This window comes from Antechinus flavipes, chromosome 4 (assembly GCF_016432865.1).
Source record: "Antechinus flavipes isolate AdamAnt ecotype Samford, QLD, Australia chromosome 4, AdamAnt_v2, whole genome shotgun sequence".
NCBI lineage: Eukaryota > Metazoa > Chordata > Mammalia > Dasyuromorphia > Dasyuridae > Antechinus > Antechinus flavipes.
Window position 1 is genome coordinate 164658705 of NC_067401.1, and position 23196 is coordinate 164681900.

The 23196-nt window shown below is 40.3% G+C and overlaps 1 protein-coding gene across 2 annotated transcripts; it reads right to left on the reverse strand.

Moving 5' to 3' along the window:
* Nucleotides 1–13: 13 nt before the first annotated feature.
* On the reverse strand, nt 14–23096 carry HGS (hepatocyte growth factor-regulated tyrosine kinase substrate). 2 transcript variants are annotated; one of them, XM_051995373.1, is made up of 22 exons: nt 22971–23096; nt 20745–20829; nt 15584–15659; nt 14940–15032; nt 12730–12853; nt 11769–11821; nt 10945–11013; nt 10718–10842; nt 8040–8118; nt 7734–7832; nt 7398–7493; nt 6746–6784; nt 6514–6657; nt 6349–6408; nt 5420–5630; nt 4265–4437; nt 2952–3092; nt 2678–2855; nt 2452–2585; nt 2094–2213; nt 1214–1300; nt 14–882 (listed from the first exon to the last, which is right to left on the reverse strand). In XM_051995373.1, exons 1-22 carry the CDS (start codon nt 23005–23007, stop codon nt 766–768), a joined length of 2340 nt encoding a protein of 779 aa, XP_051851333.1. In that variant the 5' UTR covers nt 23008–23096; the 3' UTR covers nt 14–765. The 2 variants fall into 2 exon arrangements, with proteins under 2 accessions (XP_051851333.1, XP_051851332.1); XM_051995372.1 differs by having other exon boundaries at nt 5420–5633.
* Between the last annotated feature and the right edge of the window lie 100 nt (nt 23097–23196).

Here is a 23196-nt window from a genome sequence, read left to right on the forward strand (position 1 = left end):
AATGCTGCATTCATTCACTTTTAAAATGCATTTTTATTATTGTTTCCAGTCAGTTTACTAAAGACACTAAATATGAGAGATGAGTGCTTAGAAGCAGGGGTATTCGGACCCCCAACTTTGGCCAGGTCCTATGGAGAGGGGCTTGTGACTCCTAGGAGCTAACCTCTCTGAGAAGGGAGCCAGCTTTGGTCTATACTATAAGTTCCATACATGTTCCCTTATGGCCTCCACAGCAGCTGGGGATACACTCAACGATCTCACAAAATAAGAACTGCATCTGAAGCTGAAGAAACCATAATCCAACCCAATCCCCAGAAGGGGTCAAATAGGTCTTTTCTTCTTTCGTGGGGGATATCAGGGCCAGAATTCACCTGCAAGGTGTTATTCCTCCTCTTATAACCCCACCCTCTCCTTTCACAGGAGCCAGGCCTGGGAAAATGAGTCCGTTTCCAGAAACATGGCACCAATGAGATGAATGATGGTGATGGGGGCCTGGGAAATTAAGAAACTGCAGGAAGACAGAAAGGGAGGTGGCTTTGGTGAAAGGGAGATGTCCAGAAACCATGTTGCTGACTGAACATAATAGTTCCACCTTCATTTTTGAGATTCCCCTTCTCCCATCCTGTACAGAGAAAGGACTACACGGCAACAGGCAGAGAATAAGTTGACAGAATAATGGCTAGTTAAGTACAGAAGTAATTTCTGATGAACCATAGTGTCATACTGGTACGGTGATCCCCCAACCCAATCACCCTTTCCCAAAGATCAGTCAAAGGAGATGAGTTGTGCCTCTCCACTTCCTGGAGCTGGCTGACCCTGTGACGGGGGCTGCTGAGGCACCGGTGGTGGCGGCTGCTGCAACGGGCCTCCTGGAGGTGCCAACTAGAGGAAAGAAAACCAGATGTTGTTACAAACTTGTTCACTTACAAAACATGATTTACTCAATCCTCTTTAGCCCACTAGGCTGCATAGACTTTGGGATCCAAGATATTCACTTGTCTGATGAAGAACCTTTAAAGTGCTTACCTGTGCCCAGCCCAAGACCTACTGCTGACAAATTTCAGAGCAGACTGGCTTTTGTTTTCATTTGATAGCCTGAATACTCTTGTTTGTACCCCCAATCCAATGAGGTTTTGAATTCATTCTTAGAACAATGTTTTTCAAGGTCACGAAGCCAGTCAAAAAATGGTAGAAACCTTCGAAAAAGACTTACCTGCTGGTATATAGGCTGCTGTCCCGAGAGGTAGGGTTGCTGGGGTGGCATCGCTGGATCCTGGCCAGGAAGAGCAGTCATAAGATTCTACGGATGAATAAAGGAAATACTGATCTTAAGAAATCAGCTGAATGGTGTGGAAGCATCCTACGCCAATATTACCAAGGACTTGAGCAGGGCTTCTTCAACTTTTTCTACTGCCTACTTCTTTTTGCCTAATAAACTTTTATAGTACACAGATATATACAACAGATATACAAATCAAACACTTACTGATAATAAATCATAATTTCTTGACACCCTCTTCCCCCCACATACAGTTGGTAAGACTCCATATGGAGTCACTACCCAGAGTTTAAGAAGCTGGGGTCTAGAGGACTAGAAGGGTTTCGAGTATTAGCCCAAGGAAAACGGAATATGGTTCTATCACCCACCTTAGTACTAATTTTTTAACCACCACACTGCTCACAGATGGTTTAGTGTTCTGAACTATCTCAGTGGAAGGAAAGTAGCTGCATTAATGAAATAAGATGTCCGAAGTTTTGAAATATATGATCAAGAAGAATCAAAAGTAGGAAGAGGAAACATTACATGGTACAGAAAAAACAATCAGATGGAAAAAGATGTTCCACTTTGCTCACTTCAAGATAGTTTCTTTAAAAAGTGATGGCCCATAGCCACTATGGTTCCTTGTCAATCTTGCCTTTCACTATGGTTCATCAGCTGCACAAATGTCTTCAGTTACTGAAGCTATAGCCCTTTTCCTAGGCCTTTAAAGTATTCCTGCCTATTTCAATCCTCCACTTTCCTCTAGATATTGTGGAGTGCCCCTTTCTAAACTACAAACCAAGACCTTAATACTTAGTGAACCTCTTCTCACCTGCATGCTATATGGCTGATATCCCATGGAGACAGACTGGTTCCCCATATAGCCCATTGTACTGGACTGTGGAGGCTGAGAAATGGGTGGGAGGCTCTGTGGGGCCTGAGAGGCGACATTCTGCAAAGGGAAGGTAAAGTGAGGCAAGTATCCCAATCATCTATCTCTCTTCTCCTTTTTCTCTCCCTCTCCCTCCCTTTCTCTTCTTCTTTTTCCTCTCCATTTCCCTCTCCTTCTCTTTCTCTTCTCTCTTCATGACCAGGAACTCAAAGGATAATGAGATGTTGGCTCTGACTTTGCTACCAAGAAAAAAGAGCTAAACTTTTACTTGATTGGTAGTTACCTTCTATCAACGTACCTGATAGCCTTGTGTGGGGGTTGGTTGGTAGGAAGAATAGGCTGGATTTGTGGTGGGCACAGGCTGCCCCTGCTGAGTTGCCTGCCCACCACCTGCTCCTGCTTGATACATGTAGGCGCTCACCATGTTAGGATCTGTGGCAGGGAAAAAGGGAAGATTTCCAAGTTTAACTTTCTTTGTTATGGCTCAGTAGCTTAATTATCCTCTGGTGCCCATATCCTATTACCTGTTCCAGCCACTGGCATGTTAGGGTAGGGTCCACTGCCTGCCTGTGTTGGCTGATTCATATATACTGTATGCATAGGGGAGCCCTCCACTGAACCTGCTGGGCTAAAGGTACCAGGGAAATTTGTAGGGCCAGAAGGCTGGTATATTACCCCACCTGCTGGAGGCATGGCCTGTAGCTGGCAAAAGGAAAAATAAGAGGTTATTAGAATTAGGAAGGTTAACAGAAAAAGAAAATGTCTGACTGAAGCCAGAACGAGAAGGTAAATAGATACCTGGGCATAAGGCAAGGAGAAAGCAGGCATTTGTGCTCGCATCTGAATTGTCTGCTTCTGCTGTTCCAGGCGCATCTGCCGCTCCTTTTCCTGTTCCTGTAGGCGCTGAATGGCCAACTGCCGCTGCATCTCCAGGTATTCCTGAAAGGGAAAGGCAAGATTGACAAGGCACTCTATTAGTCTCTTTCCTAGGAATGAGGAGTCACAGCACAAATGCTGGAAAGACTACTTGGAATCAGAAGAGCTTGATCTGATTTTGACTCAGGCTGTGACATCTTAGACCAACCACTTTAACATCTCCAAACTTTTGTGTCCTCTAGAGAGAACTCATCCTGCCTCTGCATACACAGCCCTCACTCCTGAACCCAAGCCCCTCAGGGCAAAGCAGAGCATGGCTACTTCTTCCACTAACTAACCAGTGAAAGACTCCCTTCTGTCTTTTCTTTACGCTAAACACATCCAGTTTTTAGAAAGGGACTGGCCCTCTCCATCTAAACAATCCTCTGAGGGAAATAGTAGGAAGAGTAGCTTTCAAAAAAAAAAAAAAAAAAAAAGAGTAGCTTATCAAACTGTGCATACCCTTTGATCCAGCAGTGTTTCTACTGGGCTTATACCCCAAAGAGATACTAAAGAAGGGAAAGGGATCTGTATGTGCCAAAATGTTTGTGGCAGCCCTGTTTAGTGGCTAGAAGCTGGAAAATGAATGGATGCCCATCAGTTGGAGAATGGCTGGGTAAATTGTGGTATATGAATGTTATGGAATATTATTGTTCTGTAAGAAATGACCAGCCGATGAATACAGAGAGGCTTGGAGAGACTTGTATGAACTGATGCTAAGTGAAATGAGCAGAACCAGGAGATCATTATATATCTCAACAACGATACTGTATGAGGATGTATTCTGATGGAAGTGAATTTCTTTGACAAAGAGATCTAACTCAGTTTCAATTGATCAAGGATGGACAGAAGCAGCTACACCCAAAGAAAACACTGGGAAATAAATATAAACTGCTTGCATTTTTGTTTTTCTTCCCGGGTTATTTATACCTTCTGAATCCAATTCTCCCTGTGCAACAAGAGAACTGTTAGGTTTTGCACACATATATCGTATCTAGGATATACTGTAACCTATTTAACATGTAAAGGACTGCTTGCCATCTGGGAGAGGGGGTGGAGGGAGGGAGGGGAAAAATCAGAACAGAAATGAGTACAAGGGATAATGTTGTAAAAAATTACCCTGGCATGGGTTCTGTCAATAACAAGTTATTAAAAAAAAAAAAAAAAAAAAAAAAAGGAATAGTAGCTTTGCTCACCTGCTTCTTCTGCCTCATGATTTCCAGTTTCTGGGCCAGCTGGATTTGGCGCTGACGCTCAGCCTCTTCAGCTGCTCGACGCAGTTTCTCCCTGTGCTCCTCTCGGAGGGCATTGAGTGCTCCCCGGGCATCTCGGATCTGGGCAAGCTTATCTTGGAGTCCTTCATAATACACTATGGAGGAGGGGTAAAAAGATGAACTCCCCTTTATGTGAAGACTCCCCCTCCCCCCCAATTATGGCTGTTCTTAGGGTGCTGTTGGTCATTTCCATTCTGCACAAACTGGAAAAATTCCCATCTTGAGCGATGCTAAGCAGAACCCTCCCAGAATTTCGACCGCTTTACTCTATGCTGTCACTAAGACAGAGCCAATACCTGGCTAGCTCGGCTCCTCTCCATCCTCTCCCTAAAGTACAGGTTGACCTTGCAGGTCAGCACACTCTGGTGTCTAAGCCTTTGTCGAGGCCCCTCTGAAACAGCAGCAGCCAACACAGGGTGTTCCAAAGTGTTGGAGCAGTTGTAAGTCATTAGAGCTCCATCTCTCTAACTTGCTCTAATGACCCTCACAGTGCAGAGAGGACTCCCAAGAGGCCCTAAGTTCCTGCTCACAAGAACTGTATCTTTGTCCACTTTGTATGCACTGTGCTTCCCAGCAGAATATATATGGCTTAGCTGAGCACTGGATTTAAAGAATTACTAGAATTCATATTCATATTCATATATGATGTGTTAATTGAACATTTTTTCACCCATGGCAAAACTGGTTATTGTTAAGAGAGGGTATGGCAACAATCTAACCCAGTCTCATTGGGATGGGGGCCACTCAGTCCTTGCTCCCAGGGAAGATGAGAAGGGAAAGACAGTTTTAGAGAGGTATATCATGGGCATGCCCCTCAAGGTGATGGAGGCTGAGTTGCCCTGTATTACTATTCCAGAAGCAAAACTCATTTAACCTGTGTTAGAGCTGACATGGTAATTGGAAATAAAATTATTAATTTCTATTAGACTGTACAAATAAAATGGAAAAGACTACGGATGTGACTTCCAACAAAAAGGAATTCCAAAATGTTGGATGGTGTGGATACTGGAGCCTCAGGTCACAGTGGGTAGTAAGGAACAGTTGGAGTGGAGCTCAAGAGAGACCAGAAGTACGTACACCTTCGCTCATCTAGCTGGTTAAGCAGCTCCAGCAGCTGAGGATGCATGTTATTAATAGACTGGAAGAGGGAGAGCACAGCTGAGTCATTGGTGATGCTCCGTCCCCTCATATGGTTGCTCTTCATGCGGTTGACAAAGGTGGTGACAGCATTCTGTAGGGCCTTCAGGAATTGCTCATGGTTCTCTTCAGACTCCCCATTCTGATACTGCTGCTGGAGAAAAAGCACAGGAGATTGCCAAGTACTACTTACAAACACCTAAGCTAAGACTTAAACTGTCTCAGACTTCCCAGGGCAGAGGACCATTCTATCTAACAGATCTTCAGAGCACTAGAACACTGAAGGGAAGTCAATTTCTTTTAAGGTTTTATGATAAATTCTTTCATCTCCCCATAGTAGGTGGCAGAGAGCCTCTTTTATCTCTATAAGGCCCCAGCTCTTGCTCTGTTGTCTAACAAACCCAGAGTGCTAGGGGGTGACTGTCATGGAACAAACACCTAAGAACTAATATTCCACTTCCATTGGGGTAACTCTAGACACAATCTGGACACTGGGGCTCATTCCAGGGTGAGTTCAAGCTAACTCTATAGTCTCCAGCACACAAGTGACAGTCTGTATCTACTCTAACCACCACTAGCTTGCCTTTCACACCAGACCCACCTCCCTCAGGTCCTTGGGGTCAAGTTTTCTGGCATCCAGTTAGAAATGCTGGATCACTAAGTGACCTAGATCACACTCCTAGGGTTGGAATCAGCTCATTCCTGATTAGAGAGAAGCCATGGCGGATGTTCAGGGCATTCCCTTGACTGTGGTATTTTTCTCCTGCTTATTAGCTTCAGAGCCATTTTCCAGGTGCCTGAGATGGGGCTGAACAGCCCCTTGAGGACAACATTATGAAGCCTAGGGGCTGGGCCAAGCAACAGCTTACCTCACTAAAGGGGCCACCGGAGGGAGTTATGGGCTGAGAGTCTGTTTCCGGGAGGGGAGTCTGGAAGAGACCAGAGATTCAGTGGGGGCCTGTCACCTTAAACCTTCCCCCCTACCCCCACCCCCAGGGCAGGAACATGGGCAAGGGGGCGGGGCACCTTGCTACCTCTAGCATGGTTACGGGGGTGGCATGTCCCTCTGTGGGCTGGGGAGCAGAGTCTGCCAGAGGAGCTGGAGCAGATGGTGTGGGGCTCTTCTGAACTTCCTCCTGCTTCTTCTCCCAGTAGTTCCGGTTGAGGTACCGAGCAAGCTGCAAGAAGGAATAGAAGGGAAAATGCACTTCTGTGGGTCAAGAAAAAGGAGGAGCGACAGGACAGAACAAGCAGTTGTGCCCCTACCTCAGGGTCAATATCCTCTGCCAAGGGGGCGGATGAATTCTAGGGATAAAAAGAAGACATTCTGAGAATCATTCCTTATAAAGAAAATGGGCACCCCATCATAATTAAATACCCACAATAGAAGATTAATGGAAGACCGCTCAACAGAAGGTCCAGAGGGCAAGCTCAGCACTTCACATCCACTACTCCCCTACTCTCCCATCAGAGGTCCCTGGGCAGCATTCTGACCCAGGTGATGGCTCAAACAATGAGTTATAGATCCAAATGAAAAATCATCTTCATGGAACCATCCTGGACTCCCTTCCTGACTTATTCTTTGCATGTACCCATGAATCCTAACACAATATCCCTGTAGTATAATAGAAGACTAAATCTCTAAGGTACCTTCCAAATCTAAAATCCTGATTCCCATGAATGACAAAAAAAGAGCAATCAGGTTCAGTAATGATGAAAGTCTGGGCACATTTGGTGACTCAGAAATAATCGTACTCCTTTTGTGAGGTACAAATACCTGTCCTTTTGAAGATAACTCTTTAAGGAAGATGGCAAATTCCATCTTAAAAATATAAATTAAATATACCCTCCTCCTAACTCTGAAGAAAAAGCTTCAAAAGGGTCTGCTTATGGTAGAATTATGTAAGTGGGATCTTACCACGGGAGAAGAGTACAGAGTGCTAGCAGGTGGGGCAGATGAGGTCACAGGTGTGGGCTCTGCCTTTGGATACATGGTATATGTTGTTTTTTGCCTCTGAAATAAAATGGAAAGCATGGATTTTTAGAAAAGAGTAATTAGGAAACAGTGGAAATGGACAATTCTTTCTTTTAGCCTAACACCTCTGAACAAGTGAAACCTTGGCCCCTTTACCCCATGCTGAATCATCAACTGAAAACCTGAGGACTTTGTTAGGCAGGGACTGGTTTAACAGTGCCTCCTTTTTTCTGTGTCAAAGCAGGGCCTCGAAGGTAAAGGACTCTGCCAGTCACTCACCATTCTCTCCTTTTCCTCTGCCTCTGACTGCGACAGGGCGATAGCCAGCTGAAGCTCTTCTTCTTCTTGCAGAGCTGTCTCGTCCCTCTTGGGAGGCAACTAAGCAAAGAGAGAGCTTAGTAAGAGACATTTAATGTCCAGGGTAGATAAACCATACAAGATCTCTGGGAAAGCAGAGGGAAATAAGGGGGGAAGAGGGGCGGGAGGGGGGAGAGAAGGGAAGGAGGGTAGAGAAGGGAGGAAGAAACTCTGCTGCTTCCCAGGTCCAGGTTGTCAAGAGAGGGTGCCACTGGGGAACCTTTGTACCTGAGACTGCTGGGATAAGGGACTGGTCAGGTACTCTGGAGGCAGTTCTGTCGTGGAGCTAGATTTACCTTCAGCCTTCCTAAGTGAAAAATAGCATGAAAGGTTACTGGGTGATAAAAATGTTATGTGACACTCTTCAAAGTAGCAATTCCTTAACTTCTAAGATGGGGTCACCCCTAAAACCAAATTCCCAACAATATATTTCCTAGGGGTTTTCAGTTATATTAGGTAAGATCAGAAAGGAGTGAAACAGATTCTTCAAGACAATTGGACTCATTACTTTATAGTCACAGAAGAATAATTAGAACAACAGCAATTACCTTACACATTTGTAGAGCATTTTACCTTTGTTCACATGCTTTTATATACATTATATTATTTGTTGACAACAATCCAGAAGACACACAGAACAAGTATTCTCAAGTCTAAAATTTTAAAAGGATAATGGATTTGCTGAAGGATATGGTTACTGTGTGACAGTTTTTCAAAGTACCTTTATTTCAATTATTTTAATGATTTGGGGTATCAGTAATATACTGATCTCAAACTACAAAACAGTAATCACTAAAACAATATGGTTCTGGTTTAAAAAAAAAAGATAAAATTAATTGAAAAACATAATGAAACAAATAAATGCAGTAACCAAGTTATTAAGGAAAGAATTCATTACTTGACAAAACTGACACTAAAACTGGATAATAGCCTGGCAAAAATTAAGATAAGCTCCAAATGGATATAAATTTATTTAAATATAATTAAAATTTTTTTTATATTTAAATATAAAAAGTCACATCATAAATTAGAGGAAGAAGGAAATGACCTTTCAGATCCAATGGTAGGGGAAAAGTTCAGGACTAAACAAGTAATAAAGAGTATTACACAAGTTATATGGAAAATATTGATTACATAAAATTATACACATACACAATGTAATAAAAATAAGAAGCTAAAGAGGGAAAAAATCCTTTCAAAAAATTATTTGATAAAGATCCCATTTCCAAGATATATAAGGACCTAATTCAACTCTATCAGATTTTCCCTAAAAGAAAAAGTCAATGGATATGAATAGGCAGTTTGTTAAGGAAGAAATCAAGACTATCAAAAATCATGAAAAAATGATCTCACTAAAAATCAGAGAAAAACATATTTAAGAACAAATGTTGGAGGGGCTGTGAGAATACAGATATATGACAAGGCTCTAGTGAAAATGAGAATTAATTGATCCCATTATTCTAGAAAGCAATTCAGAACTAAGTCCACAAAGTTCTCACAATATGCAGACCTACCCTGACTCAACTATACCAGTAGCTATACCCTCAAAAAAAAATCAAAAAAAGAATGAAGGGATTTTAATGTACAGTATCTATAGTAGCCTTCTTATGGTCATCAAAAATTTAAAACTAAGGGGCTGTCTTATTGGGAGAAACAAGCTGTACATGAAAGAATAACTAGAATAATATTACTATTTTGAATTGTGTATCTTATACTTCCATAGTATCTTACGTCTGTTCCTAAATAAATTGTGACAAAAGAAGAGAAGATTATTGTGCCATAAAAAATGATGAAATGAACAATGTCAAAGAAACTAGTTATAAACTGATGCAGAGCGAACGTTATAAGAAGAATAATTTATATCAGAACAAATTTGGATGTGACCAATGTGGGGATTTGTTTTGCCAGACCAGATAGATGTTTGTTAGGGAATTTATTTATTTTTTCTTTTCTTTTTAAAAAATTTGCTCAGTTGGGAGGCAAATGGGGACGTGTTAGTGGCATTGGAAGGGACAGATTAATAATTTTTTAAAATACCTGTTACCTGGAGAATTAAAAACCAAGTTGAGGCAAAAGACCCTAAGATCTAGATCTTAGAGAACAAGTCAAACTCTCTCATTTTGCACTTGAGTGGTTGGTACAGGGACAGTTGATGAGGAAACGGGCAAAAGGGTAATGTATCCCAGGTCATACTAATAGAATTCATAGTTATTAGAATTGATCATTAAACCTCTTAAAAGAACTTGCCCAGCCACTAAGATTTCCCTCAATTCATCAGCATCACCAAGTTAGTGGCAGAATTGGAACAAAAACCCAAGTCTTCTAACATTCTGTCTAGGGGCTCTTTCTACACCTTGATCTAACTCTTCTGCTTTTGTTCCCCAGGGCTACTCTTTCTGAGCCTTTACAGGACAGAATCCCTGTGGGTAGGTCACACAAACACAATCTTAGATACACAATGTTAGATAAACAAATCTAAGCTACATTCAGCCAGACACATCTAGAGGGATAAAACTATGCCAATGGTTGGTAAATGGTGATTTAAAATTGGATTTAGAATTGGGATTCTGCTCCAAGGAAAGTCTTAGCCTTCCCTACTATAAGCCTCATGCTGTTCAACTACAGTAAATACAGGCAATCCCGTCCTGAGTTTCAGAGAGTTCCTGAGAGCCAAGATGAAAACACCTTTCGCAGGAAGTAGCAATTTGTTTTCAGTTTCCTCACCTATAAAATGAGGACACTGAGTTAAAACTAGGTGATGCCTCAGGGATCTTTCATGATTTTCCATAATATTGTTGTGGAGGAAAACCAAGTTCTAGGCAAAAACTGACTCTCAAAGTCTAATAACAGCTTACTGAAGGAAGAAATTCATGAGAATATGACACATAGGAACATGGGGGACTCACTTGTTCAGCAGTTCATAGCAGGGCTCACACACACGTACTTCCTTCTCAATGCCAAACTTGGGAATGGTGGAGCACTTAGAGGAACATTTCCCACAAAAGATCTGCCCACATGCCCGGCAGTGATGCTGTACAGATAAGAGGGGAGGAGAACATCAGAAATGTGTTTCCCTATCTTACCCAACACAAAAGCACAAATTGGCCATCTTCTCAGCTGAGAACACACTTACTTTACGTGTCATCACCCCAAATTGCACTCTGCACCTGTGACATTCTTCAGCATCAACCCAATCAGGAGCCTAGGAAAGAAGAAAGAGTTAGTGACAAAACTAGATGGTCCCATCCCTCTTCCTACTCTACCAAATTTAGCACCCAATGTTAAAATAACAGGACTGGGTGAAACCTCTTAATTCCTAATAAAGTTAGAAAAGAATGTGTGGAAAATTCAGAGTATAGGCAGAAATGGCAGTTAAACGAGCAAAAGGATTGTTTACTACTGCCAACTAAAAGCAGCAGCCTAAGGAGAAAGGCAGAGTAGCTGAGGCCTGAAGAATTATGTTTTAGAAGAGAAAAAAAAAACCAAATTCAAAAGATTCCTTCTTTTTGTAAAAATTAGAAATTCAAGACATTTTAGAGCTCTGAGTAAATTTTAATTTAGAATCCAGACCACAATACCACTAGCCACAATTTCATAAGAGCCATAGATTCTGTATGGTATCTTATCATAATTCTTTATTATACTGCTATAAAGAGATTAAAACAGCTGCATGTTCTATTATGATTTGGCCAAGGTATCTGCTTCTCCTTAATATTCTTTATAGCTCTTAGAAATTTTTTTTAGCTTTTTATTTTAAAAATATATGGATAATTTTTAACATTCACCCTTGCAAAACTTTGTGCACCAAATTTTTTCTCCCTCCCTTAGACACCAAGTAATCCAATACATGTTAAATAATAAATGAAAGCAACACACACATCCCACTCCCCATTTTGCTTCCCAATTCCAAGAGTCAACACTTCTCAATCCAGCCAAGGTTTAGATATGAGAACTCACCCTTTCTGCAGCAAACATCGCATCACTCTCCTTAAATTCTGGGAAAACGTGACCTGCAGAAATGAGAATATATATTGCATACCCCTACCCGTACCCCACCCCAAACACCCCAACAGTAACTTTATGGAGCAAAGGCTGGGATCAGAAGACCAAGATTTGCCACATGAGCTGCTATATTATGTGTGACCTACAGTAAGTCACTTTCCATCTCAGCTCCTGCCATGATCCTGCTGAGTGTGCTGGGAGTCCTTCTTTTGTTCTTGCCCTTGGCATATAGAGGGTACACTTCTCCTAATTAGGTCACTTAGTACCCCATTCCAGAAGGCATGTGTGACATAGATGCCCAAAGAGTTTTCTATGGGCATTAATTAGGTTTCTGTTTTATAATGAATGATGCTGAGAGCACTGAGCCTAGAGTCAGAAGACCTAGGTTCAAATTCAGCCTCTATACTGACCCTGGGCAAGTCACTTAACCTGTTTGTCTCAGTTTTCTCAAAAGTAAAATGGGGAAATAGTCCCCATATTAAAGGAATTATAAAATGCTTATTCTCTTCCTTCCCCTTATAATAAACCGTTCCTCCTTCTTCCAGGATCTCACCCCTCCAACTCTCCAGCAAATCACTATCAGACTATTTTTCATAACACGACTGTCATATCAAAACTGAAAAGTGACTCAAGACTTATGACAGATGCTAAATCACCATATCATATTTGAATTCTACCTCAATTCAAGACCTTTCATAAACCAGCCCACCCTACCTGTTCTCCCACTGCTCCTTAACAGAGACTCTTCTGCTTTCACTGTGCACCCCATATCCCCTTCCCACAACCATATCATTTTAATTCCAAAATTTCCTCCTCCCAGTGGTTTTAATTTGGAATGTATCCCCACTTTTCTTAAACCTCCCAAATTAAAAATCTTTTAATCTAAATCTCCACACGTCTCCTGATAATCATTTACCTTCCACCTTCATGATCTGGTAGGTGTCCTGCACCACCTTATACTTGGGCTCATTTCGGAAGGCATGAGCCCAAGCTTGGATCAGGTAAAGGATTTTATTACGAACATTTACTTCCACTTGCCTCTGCAGAGAAAAGAGGAGACAGAGATCAGTAAAAGCAACACAAATGAAGCATGCCACGGAAGAAGCTTCAGGGAAGAGAAGTAGATGAGAAATCCAATATTCCAAATGAATGCAACTATACAAATGAAGAAAGGGGAAGGGAGATTTCCTACAGATCTAACAAAGGTGGGACAGATAGTTATCACAAGAAATGTCCAGTTGTTTTAAGCACTTCCCTCAGGGTTTGTCTTATGAATATATAAAAAGGAGACAAGTATCCAAATCCTATTCAAACAGCAAGACAATTCCCAAACAATTGCTTCAATTCTTCGGATCTCAGCACTCAGTCATTAAAAAAGTCAATCATGAAATTTCCAATGGGATCCTGCCCAGACACTAAAATTTCTCAGTTCATCAGCATCCCCACAATCTTTCACCACTTCAGACTTCTAACACAGAGTTTTCCAACCCGACCAAGTTTTACATCAATAAAACTGAACCTCCAAGGTTGAGCTGCTAGCTTCAAGGAGAGAGGATCAACAGCCTTCCACATCCCGGAGTGCTTAGCAGTGTTTTTTTTTCCTACTTCCCTCTAGTCAGAGCCAATCTTAGACAGAGGTTTTGCCATCATCAGCTGATCCTGGCATCATCACTGCATACCACATGACCAGCTGTTCTGGAAACTCCCCCAGGAAACAGAACAAGTGCCAAGTGCTGAGAGCTCCAATTTCAACCAGGTCACACAGCACAGCCAAACCTTCAGTCTCTATAACTATCAAGGAGATGCTTCTAGCTTGAAATTCTGAAGCAGTGAAGAAGCATGAGAAATGGCTTCAAGGAGGGACTACAAGAAACCTCAACCTGGGTCCCAGTCTTTGAAACTCTTAGCTCAGTAAGAAAATCCTCCGTATACAAACTTACTAGGTGACACTCAATGCAAATAGAATACACAATTAGTTGGAAGAGTCAAGTCAAAAACTCCAGTCTCTTAAACCAAATCAAAACCTGATAACATCAAAAATGTCCGAAGCATTATCATTATAAGACTGTAATCATAAATGGAGGTAGCAAAGACTCAGGTCTGGGCAAAAGGCTCAAAAATGGTATCCTTGTTTCAAGTTGCTCTTCCCTCTCCTATTCATCCTCTATACAGCTACTAAATTGATTGTCCTAAAACATATATATGCCTCTGTAATTCTAATGAAAACGTCTTGAGTGTCTTTCCATCACATCTAGGACAAGGGTTCTTAACCTCTTTAGTGTCACAGACCCCTTAACAGAATGTTTTTAAATGCATAAAACATACAGAATTACAAAAGAAACCAATTATACCAAACACAACTGTCCAGATATTGTTTAAAAGTTCATAAAAACCAGGTTAAGAACTTTTCCTGTCTTATTTTCAATGACTCTGTCCTAGTCAAACTGCCCTGCCAGCTGTTCCCTGTACCTGTTACTACTGTGCTTCTGCACAGATAGATCCTAGGTGTGAATGCACTTCTTCCTCACAACACTGACAAGGAAAAAAAAAAACCCAAAACCCCACAGAAATCGAAACTTGGCTTCTTCCAAAGGAGAGCTTAACTATTATCCCTACATACAAATGGCCTTTCTCATACTCAGTTACTAGTAACCTCTTCTTGCCAGACTAACTGAATGGATTCTTTGGTTGTAAGTGTAGTTTCTCTCCTACAGACCATAAGCTCCCTGTCTTGTTTTTGTCTTTGTGATGCAAGTGCCTTGTAAACAATATTCACCAAATGTTAAGTGAACTGCAGCGAGAGCTCAGCTGCCACCAGTTTACGTTAGCATGGTGCCCAGTTCTAGGTTGGAGGTTGTGAATCAGTCACAAAAGTGGAATACAGATTACCTACATGTCACATGTGTATACAGGGAACTGCTACTCAGACAATGCACAATTGCCTCCTCCCTCTCTCCTCTAAGTCAGATAGTAATTATCATCAGAAGTAGAATACTTGACTACAAAGAATATCTATCAGGGTAGCCTGCTAAAAACTTTGCCATAAAAACCTTTATAAAAAGTTATAGCATTCAGGTCCTGCAACAGGGCACCCATTTTAGCAATACTTCTCAAGGAAGCTCCTACCTTGAGCAGCTCTTTGAGCTCTTCCATTGTCTGTTTATTGGCTACCTCATCATGAACCGTCTGACCACAGTTCTTGACAACAGATTCCATAACCTGTCATGAGAAAGAAGCCCCATAAGTGGGAAGGAAATATTTCATTAAGACAAAACCCACAAAATTCCTCCCCTGAAGGCCCAGTGGATTGAAAGGCAAACTCCTACCAATCCTCTTTCTTTAGGTTTGTGAGAGGCCAAAACAGTAATTTTATTCCTTTGGATTCAGCAGTCATACGATGTCTGCAAGAATTCTCACTGATTCCCTATAGTACTAGCAAGAAAACCCACATGAATCAACTCATAGGTATTTATTACTAGAAACAGGCCTGTTATTTACAAGTTATATCTGGAGAAAACAAGAAAGGAAAATAATTCCCCTCCCTGCAGGTTTCAAAGTAAGTGGCAGTGCTAAGATCAGAACTTATTCTTTCCTGCATGTCTTAGTGCTCATGAAAAAAACTGCTTTCTGTTATAGGCCTCGCAGAGACAATGAAGCAAACATAAGGCTTTTCTCATCTCTGTGCCTTCCAAAAGATAAGAAGAAATCTTACTGTATGTGGTTAAAAAGCCTAGGTCAGACTTCACTGAGGTATATTTATTTCTATTTACCTCTAGAGCATAGAGGGCCACATGTGGATTCTTATCATTGACTTTTTTCTTGATGGAACTTACTGCATATTTTGCTCTGAAAGAAAAGGACATTAAGTAAGTAGAACAGGAATAAGAAAAAAAATTCCAAATTCTTAGCAACTAAAGAAATTGCAACAACAGTCTAGAAACATTTATCTACCTGGTTTACAATACAATTATAGTTTTCATCAGTGTTGCTAAAAACCAGAAGAATTAGTTTTAACTGTCCCAATATTTTAATTGCACCAGCATAGAAAAGCATGAGGTTTTGTTTTGTTTTTAAATAAAGTTTACTGCATGATTATATCTGTATAACCTATAATAGACTGTTTGTCATCTTAGGAAAAGAGGGAGAAAATCTGGAATTTAAAATCTTTCAAAAACAATATTGAAATGAGATTATTCAAACCAATTCCAATTGCTCAATGATGAAGAAAGCCATCTACACTCAGAGAGAGGACTGTGGGAACTGAGTGTGGACCACATCATAGCATCACTCTTTCTGTTATTGTTTACTTGCGTTTCTGTTTTCCTTCTCAGGTTTTTTCTTTTTTTTAAATCTGATTTTTCTTGTGCAGCAAGACAACTGTACAAATATGCACACACATGTTGGATTTAACATATATTTTAACATATTTAACATGTATTAGACTAGCTGCCATCTAGGGGAGGGGGTGGAGGGAAAAATTTGGAACAAAAGATTTTGCAAGAGTCAATGTTGAAAAATTACCCATGTATATGTTTTGTAAATAAAAAGCTATACTAATTTTAAAAATAAAATAAAATAAAAATAATAATGTTAAAATTATTTTTGCCTGTAACTTGAAAAAATATTAAATAATAAAAACATTGATATCTTTGTTTTTATAAGTCATTTCTGGACTGACAACTTCTTGTCAAACTCAAGAAACAGATCTCCCTTTGAAACAAATAGTTGACCAAAAATAACAAAAATAGCATCATATATGAAAAAATAAGTAATATTCTGTCTGTATAGTCTTCTGTGCATATTTTATCATAAATTTTCTGGGACCAAAACTTGTTATTAATACTAAAATGAATCCAGCTTCCTTTTAGTGTTACTTTCTTTTACATAAGTCAGTAAATCAGTCAGTAATATTTATGCGAAGCATTAATGATACAAAAAAAGCAAAAGACATTCCCTGACTTCCAAAAGCTTAAGCCATAAAGGGGGGGACAACATGCAAATAAATACATACAAAGCAAACAATATATAGGCTAAGTAGGAAATAACTAATGTTGGAGAAAGAAGCAATTGGAATTAAGAGGGATGGGGAAAGGCTTCCTGTAGAAGATGGAATTTTAAGAAACCCAGGGATATCAGTGGGCAGAGCTGAAGAAGGAGAACAAACCAGACAAAAGAAATAGCCAGAGAAAATATCTAAAGTGTAGAGACTTCTTAGAACAGCCAGGAAACCTGTTTCATTAAATGGAGGATCAAATAGCAGGATGTAAGAGGTAAGAAGACTGGAAAGGTAGGAGGGGACTAAGTTATATAGAATTCTATACGGCAATCAGAGCATTTTATCTTTGATTCTGGAGTTTACTGAATAGAGGAATGACTTGGTCAGACCTGTACTTTGGTCAGACGAAAACCATTTTGGTAGCTGAATAGAAAATGGACTGGAGTGGAGAAAAAGATAAAGTAGGCAGATCCATTAGTAAGTAGTAGGCTATTGTAATAAGTTAGGTATGAGACGATGAGAGTCTAGACTAGAGGAAAAACAGTCTTAGAGAAGTGGGAAATTAAAAGGCTTTAACAAGAGGGAAAGAGAAAGAGGGAGGGAAAGAAAGAGAGACAGACGAGAGAGAGAGAGACAGAGAGAAGGGAGGTTAGGGGAAGAGGGAGAAAGCATCCAGGGTAACTTCTAAGCTTCAAACCTGAAGCCTGGGAGGATAGTGTCCTCTACAGTCATAGAGAGGGTAGGAGCAGAATAAGAGTTTAGACCAGAGGTGGGGAACCTTTTTTCTGCTAAGGGCCATTTGGATATTTATAACATCATGGGCCATACAAAATTATCAACTTACAAACTCAAGCAGTGAGAGGCTGTTGTAGCTAGCTTTCAACTCATCACTGCCTGCGATTGCTTTGGTAGGACCAGGGCAATGATTTCACGGCAGATGTTCCTTACTCCTGGTTTAGAGGAAATGATACTAAATTCAGTTTTGATTATGTTAAAGTTAAAAAATTCAGTTCAGAATGCTTGAAAGGTAGAGATGTAAAATCGGGGGTCAACAGAGTTTGGAGCAAGACAGGTAGATTTGAGAATTATCAGCACGCAGATGTTAATTTAATATTTGAGAGCTGATGAGATCACCAAGTGAAGTAGTATAGAGGGAAAAAAGAAGAGGATCCAGGACAAAATCCTAAAGAGACTCTTAGGGTTATGGGGAATAGTTTTGAGGAGGATCCATTAAAAAAGACAGAGAAAGAATGATCAGATATATAAGAGAAAAGAAAATATCAAAGGAGAAAGACAGTGATCAACGTGATAAAGGCTGCACAAGGTCAATGAGACTGAGGATTTTAAAAAGGCCATTGGTTTGGAGAACTAAGAGATAATTAGTAATTTTGGAGAGAACAGAATGATAAGGTCAGAAGCTGGGCTAAGAGAGGTCAAGAGAGAAAGAGAGGAGAAAAAACGGGGGCAACCAGTGTAGACAGTTTTTTTGAGTTTAACTACAAAGGGCAGAAGAGATATAGGATAAAAATGGACATTTTTAAAAGGTCAAATGAAAGTATTTTCAGAATTGGGAAGACATAGTCATGTTTGTAGGCAGCTGGAAATAAACCAGTAAAGGGGGAAGAGATTGAAAATAAGTGAAAGAGGGAGGATAACCAAAGAGGTAATCTTTCGGAGGAGATGGAATGAAAGGGAATCGTTTGCTCAGGTACAGAGGGGTAAGGCTTGATAAGGAATAAGGCCACTTCATCATGTGAGAAGAGATAGTGACAGAAGGTATCTGAGTGACAGATAAGAGAGAGAAGAGGGAATTTGTGGCAAATGTTTTCAATTTTTTATGCAAAATATGAGGCAACTTTTTAGCTGACAAAAGTGGGGGAGTAGAAATCATAGGAGGTGTGAGGGAGGATGAAGAGGTTTGGAAGAGCCATTTTGGAAAGAGGAAGTGGGCCACAGAATTGTAGTTATGTATATTTGTCTTCTGATTCTGTTCATTTCACTCTACTTCAGTTCATAAGTCTCTGTATTCTGTCCTTAGTCACTCCTCAAATCTTTGCCACTTGGCTCACCACAGAAAGGAAACTGTCTCTCTCTAAAGTTACCAATGATCTCTTAAATATAAAATCTGATGGCCCTGACTTATGTATTTCATCTGACACTAAGGAACATCGCCTCCTGAATACTAGTTCTTCCCTGGATTTTTATGACATGAATCTTTACTAGTCCTTCATTTTTTTTTTTTTTTTTTTTTTTTTTGCCAGTTCATCTGTTTTATGCTTCCTAAGTGTTAATATATTGCACTGGGCCTTCTTTTCTTCTTTGGACTTTTATTTGGTGACTTCACCAGCTCCTGAAGGTTTAATTATTGTCTCAGTGAAGGTTACTCCCATCTAGCTCCAGTCACTCTCCATAGTGCAAGGCCTGCATTATTAACATTTCTCTTCTGAGCTTTCTTCTTTGACAGAAGCAACCTCCTTCCAGGCTCTTATGGTTGTCAGTTATGGAATCTTGCTATTTCTACCTCTACCACACCTCTCAAAATTCTGCCTTGCTCATTATTTGAATAGTCACCTCCTAAATTCAGGCTCTCATCAATCTTACCTAAAGTATTATAAACGTCTCCTAATTAAGCCTCACAGACTTGTCTCTTCGCTATTCCAACCATCTTCCACAAAGCTGTCAAAGTGATCTTGTATAAGTGCAGATCTTATCCTGTCACTAACCTCAACAGATTCTGTTGATTTTCTATCATCTCTAGAATAAACTATCAACCTTTCTCTGGCACAAAAAAAGTTGCGATAATTTTTTTGATAATATATTGGACCCTTCAGTCTTTGACTTCCTTGTGGTATATGTCCAGTAATAGAATTTCGATATAAAAAGTGTCCTTGAATAACTCCAAATTGTTTTTCAGAATTGCTGCATTAAGTCTTCCTACATGGATTGTTTCCCTTTTCATCTGTCAATTTTTCAGGTGTGATATAAGACCTCAGAGGTATTTTAATTTGCATTTCTCCATAATGATTTGGAGTACATTTTTGTGATTGTGGAAGAGTTTGTAATTTTTTTTTTAATTGTTGAATCTTTAATTTCATATCCCATCCAGCCAATTACCTAAGTCATCACCCCACCTGGACCAAGACCCCCACAAATAGACCTAAAACCTTAACTAGCTCATTAAGAATACATGACACAATCCCTAGGGAAGTTAATCCACTCATACCAAATTAGGGCACTTTCTCTACAGGCTGACCCTATATATCCAAGCATGCTTTGATTTCATAACTAATCCTCCAGACTATCTTACCATGAGCCATCCCCCAACTTTCCATTTCCTCAAAACAAGTTGTTATCCTTTATTAGAATGTAAGCACCTTGAAGGTAAGGACTTTGTCTATTTTTAAAAATATCTGTATACTCAATCTTTATCATAATTCTTGGCATATAATAAATACTTAATAAAATGTTGTTTCACTCTTTCATATATTCTGACTGGGAAATGGCTCTTGGTCTTACATATTCGCATCAACTGTCTAAGTGCTTAGATATCAGGATTAATTAGTGATATTTAATACAAACATTTTTCTCTTTTTTTATTCAAGTTTTTCTTTTTTGTTTTATTAGGAATTTTAAGTACATGCAAAAGATCTTAATTTTATGTAATAAAATCTTATGTCTTTTATGACCAAAGCCCCCGACTTTTCAGATGAAGTGCAAACATCTTATAAGATACTATATTAGTCAGAGCTTCATAGACAAAGATTTGGAAGCAGAGTCCTAGTTTTTTCCAATTTAGTCAGAATTACAGAACCTAGGATTGAGACAGGCAACCTGTGCCAGCCTAAGCTGAAAGGCATCATACTGACAAGCAATATCCTGAAAAATGATGAGATTTCGAAAAATATTTATAATGAAAGTAAACATTGCTCACTTACTGAGTATCTCCCTGACGGATCATGTCACAGATCTGAAGGATAGACTCCCAATCTGTCTCTAGCAAGAGCTGACTGGTAGCTTTGTCTGCAAGGAAAAAACAACCATTAAATGAATTCACTCTAATTTACTAGGATTTAAGCAAGTATCAGATCATTTATCTCAGCTAAAGCTAGTCACAAGATCAGAGAATTAATTCTGACTTATTTTTATAATTTTTAGCAACTTTAACATAGATCCAAATCCTACAATAATCCTAAAAAAAAAAAAAAAATGGAGAAAGTATTATCCCTGTTTCAAAAAGGAAAAAAAGACCAAGGGCAGCTAGATAGATAGTGAGCAGTGGATAGAGCACTGGTCCTGAAGTCAGGAGGACCTGAGTTCAAATTTGACCTTAGGAGCCTAATACTTATTAGCTTTATGACCCTGGACAAGTCACAACCCCAACTGCCTGTTCCCCACCCCCGCCCAGAAAAAAAAGTACAAAGAGCAAGGAAATATGATAAAAGAAGATAATTTAGTCATCTTAACCCTTTCAACTACCTCCTCATTCAAATGTCTAATTTATTAAACTAGAAGATAAGTAGACATGAGACAATAAAAAAATGATAGTATAAACTCCTGGTTACTTAATCTAAAGCAATCTATATGAATAGCATAGACATTAATTTTATATCATGTGAATCATAACTTAATTTTTCTACTCCTTTTAAAATATTGGTTCAAGAAGGAACAATAACGTCTCACTGCTTTTGAGAGTATAATTTTCTCTGGGGATATATAAAGTAATATAATAAATCTTCATTTTCAATATTGACTAGGTAGTTAACATGTAAATTACATTTTGAAAGATAATGTTGGTCAGCCAGCTAAGAGCAGAATCACTTTAAATGGTTCATATAACTTGCTAATCACACCAATGTTTTTTTGATATAATTTAACTGATGTATGTAATTACCAAGATGTATAATCTCTCCCAAAATGGTATGCAAAACAAAATAACTGTGAATGTGACTGTTGGTTAGAAACAATTAACTGTACCCAAAAAAGACCTCTCATTCTATCTAAGCAGGATATAATACATTGTTTACTAGGGTCTTAGGAACAAAATCTTTGAACTCAGAGATTATATAGTTCAATTGCTTTTTAAAAAAAAAAAAACAGATGAGGAAACTGAGGCTCAGAGAGATCAAGTAACTTGCTTACTTAAGATGTGTGTTCCTAAGTTATAAAGCTATTAGTATAAATTGAATCCCTCTTATTCAAAGGAAGGGAACATCTCTCTCTTCTCCATTGAGGTTTCCTGGGCATGCACTCCAGGTCTGTTATGCAAAGGTTAGTAAGGGCTCAGACTAAAAAGGTTATTTTGTTTTCCGAAGATGGCGGCACTAGAGAGCCCTCGTAGATTCCAAGAAGAAAACTGGTTCCACTGCTTAAAGAGAATCAGAACTAAGAATTTCATCACAATCTAGATGCCTAGTGCAAACTACACTTTCCGGTGAAACGATATTCTTATCTGACTTAGTCACCAATTCTTGCAGGACTTCTGGCTGCTGGTCCAACCTGTCAGATGCTAGACCAAAGTAATTTTTAAGTAATGGGGCATGTGTGAGCTACCTAACAGTGAGGATGAAGAATCTCTAGTACTTCTTTCCTTGGATGCCACTTGTATCCAACTGTCCTAAGTTTCTGGCAATTCTCACAAGACTCCTAAAAATAATTGATGCCTTAAAGCTCCCCATGTGAAACTGATCCTATTGAGCATATACATGCCATACCAAATTCCAAAGGAGGAAAATTGTTAGAGGCTAAAGTCCCAGCAAGAGGGGACGACAGCAAACGAAGGGTCCTCAATCCTTTCTTGCCAAATCCCAATACTGCTTGGCTGCACTGACAGCGGCGCCCCTCTCCGACACCTCAAGAGACCAGCCCATGGGACAGTGGGAAGAAAGGCGGAGGGTAGAGGCAGGCAATTGGGGGGTGGGGGGGAAAAAAAAGACGGCGAGGAAGGAGGAAGGGAGACACGCCCCCCACCCCATACGTGACCCCACCCTCTAGTGTCTCCACCTCCTTCCAGGGGCCCGACTGACTCAGCGCCTCAGGGGCGAAAACGAGCTGGGGCGGCGAGGCCCCCCCAGAGCATACGAGGCAGGCCTGGCCAGCCCCAGATCGGCGCTGGAGGGGAGGGGGATGGGGTGGGGAAAGCTGTCCGTCTGGGGCCACGTTACCTAGGAGACGCTCGAAGGTGCCGCTACCTCTCCCCATGGCGACCTCAGACCCAACCCCGCAGCCACAGACGCTCTCCCAACTCGGAGCAGGCGCGCCCCCCGGCTTCCGCTTCCGTCTACGGGTGCTTCCACCGGAGCGCGCACGTCACGGAGAGAGCGACCGACAGACAGACCGACGGCGACTAGACCGCGAAGAAGGCGCTGGAATCTCGGGAATAGCAGCTTC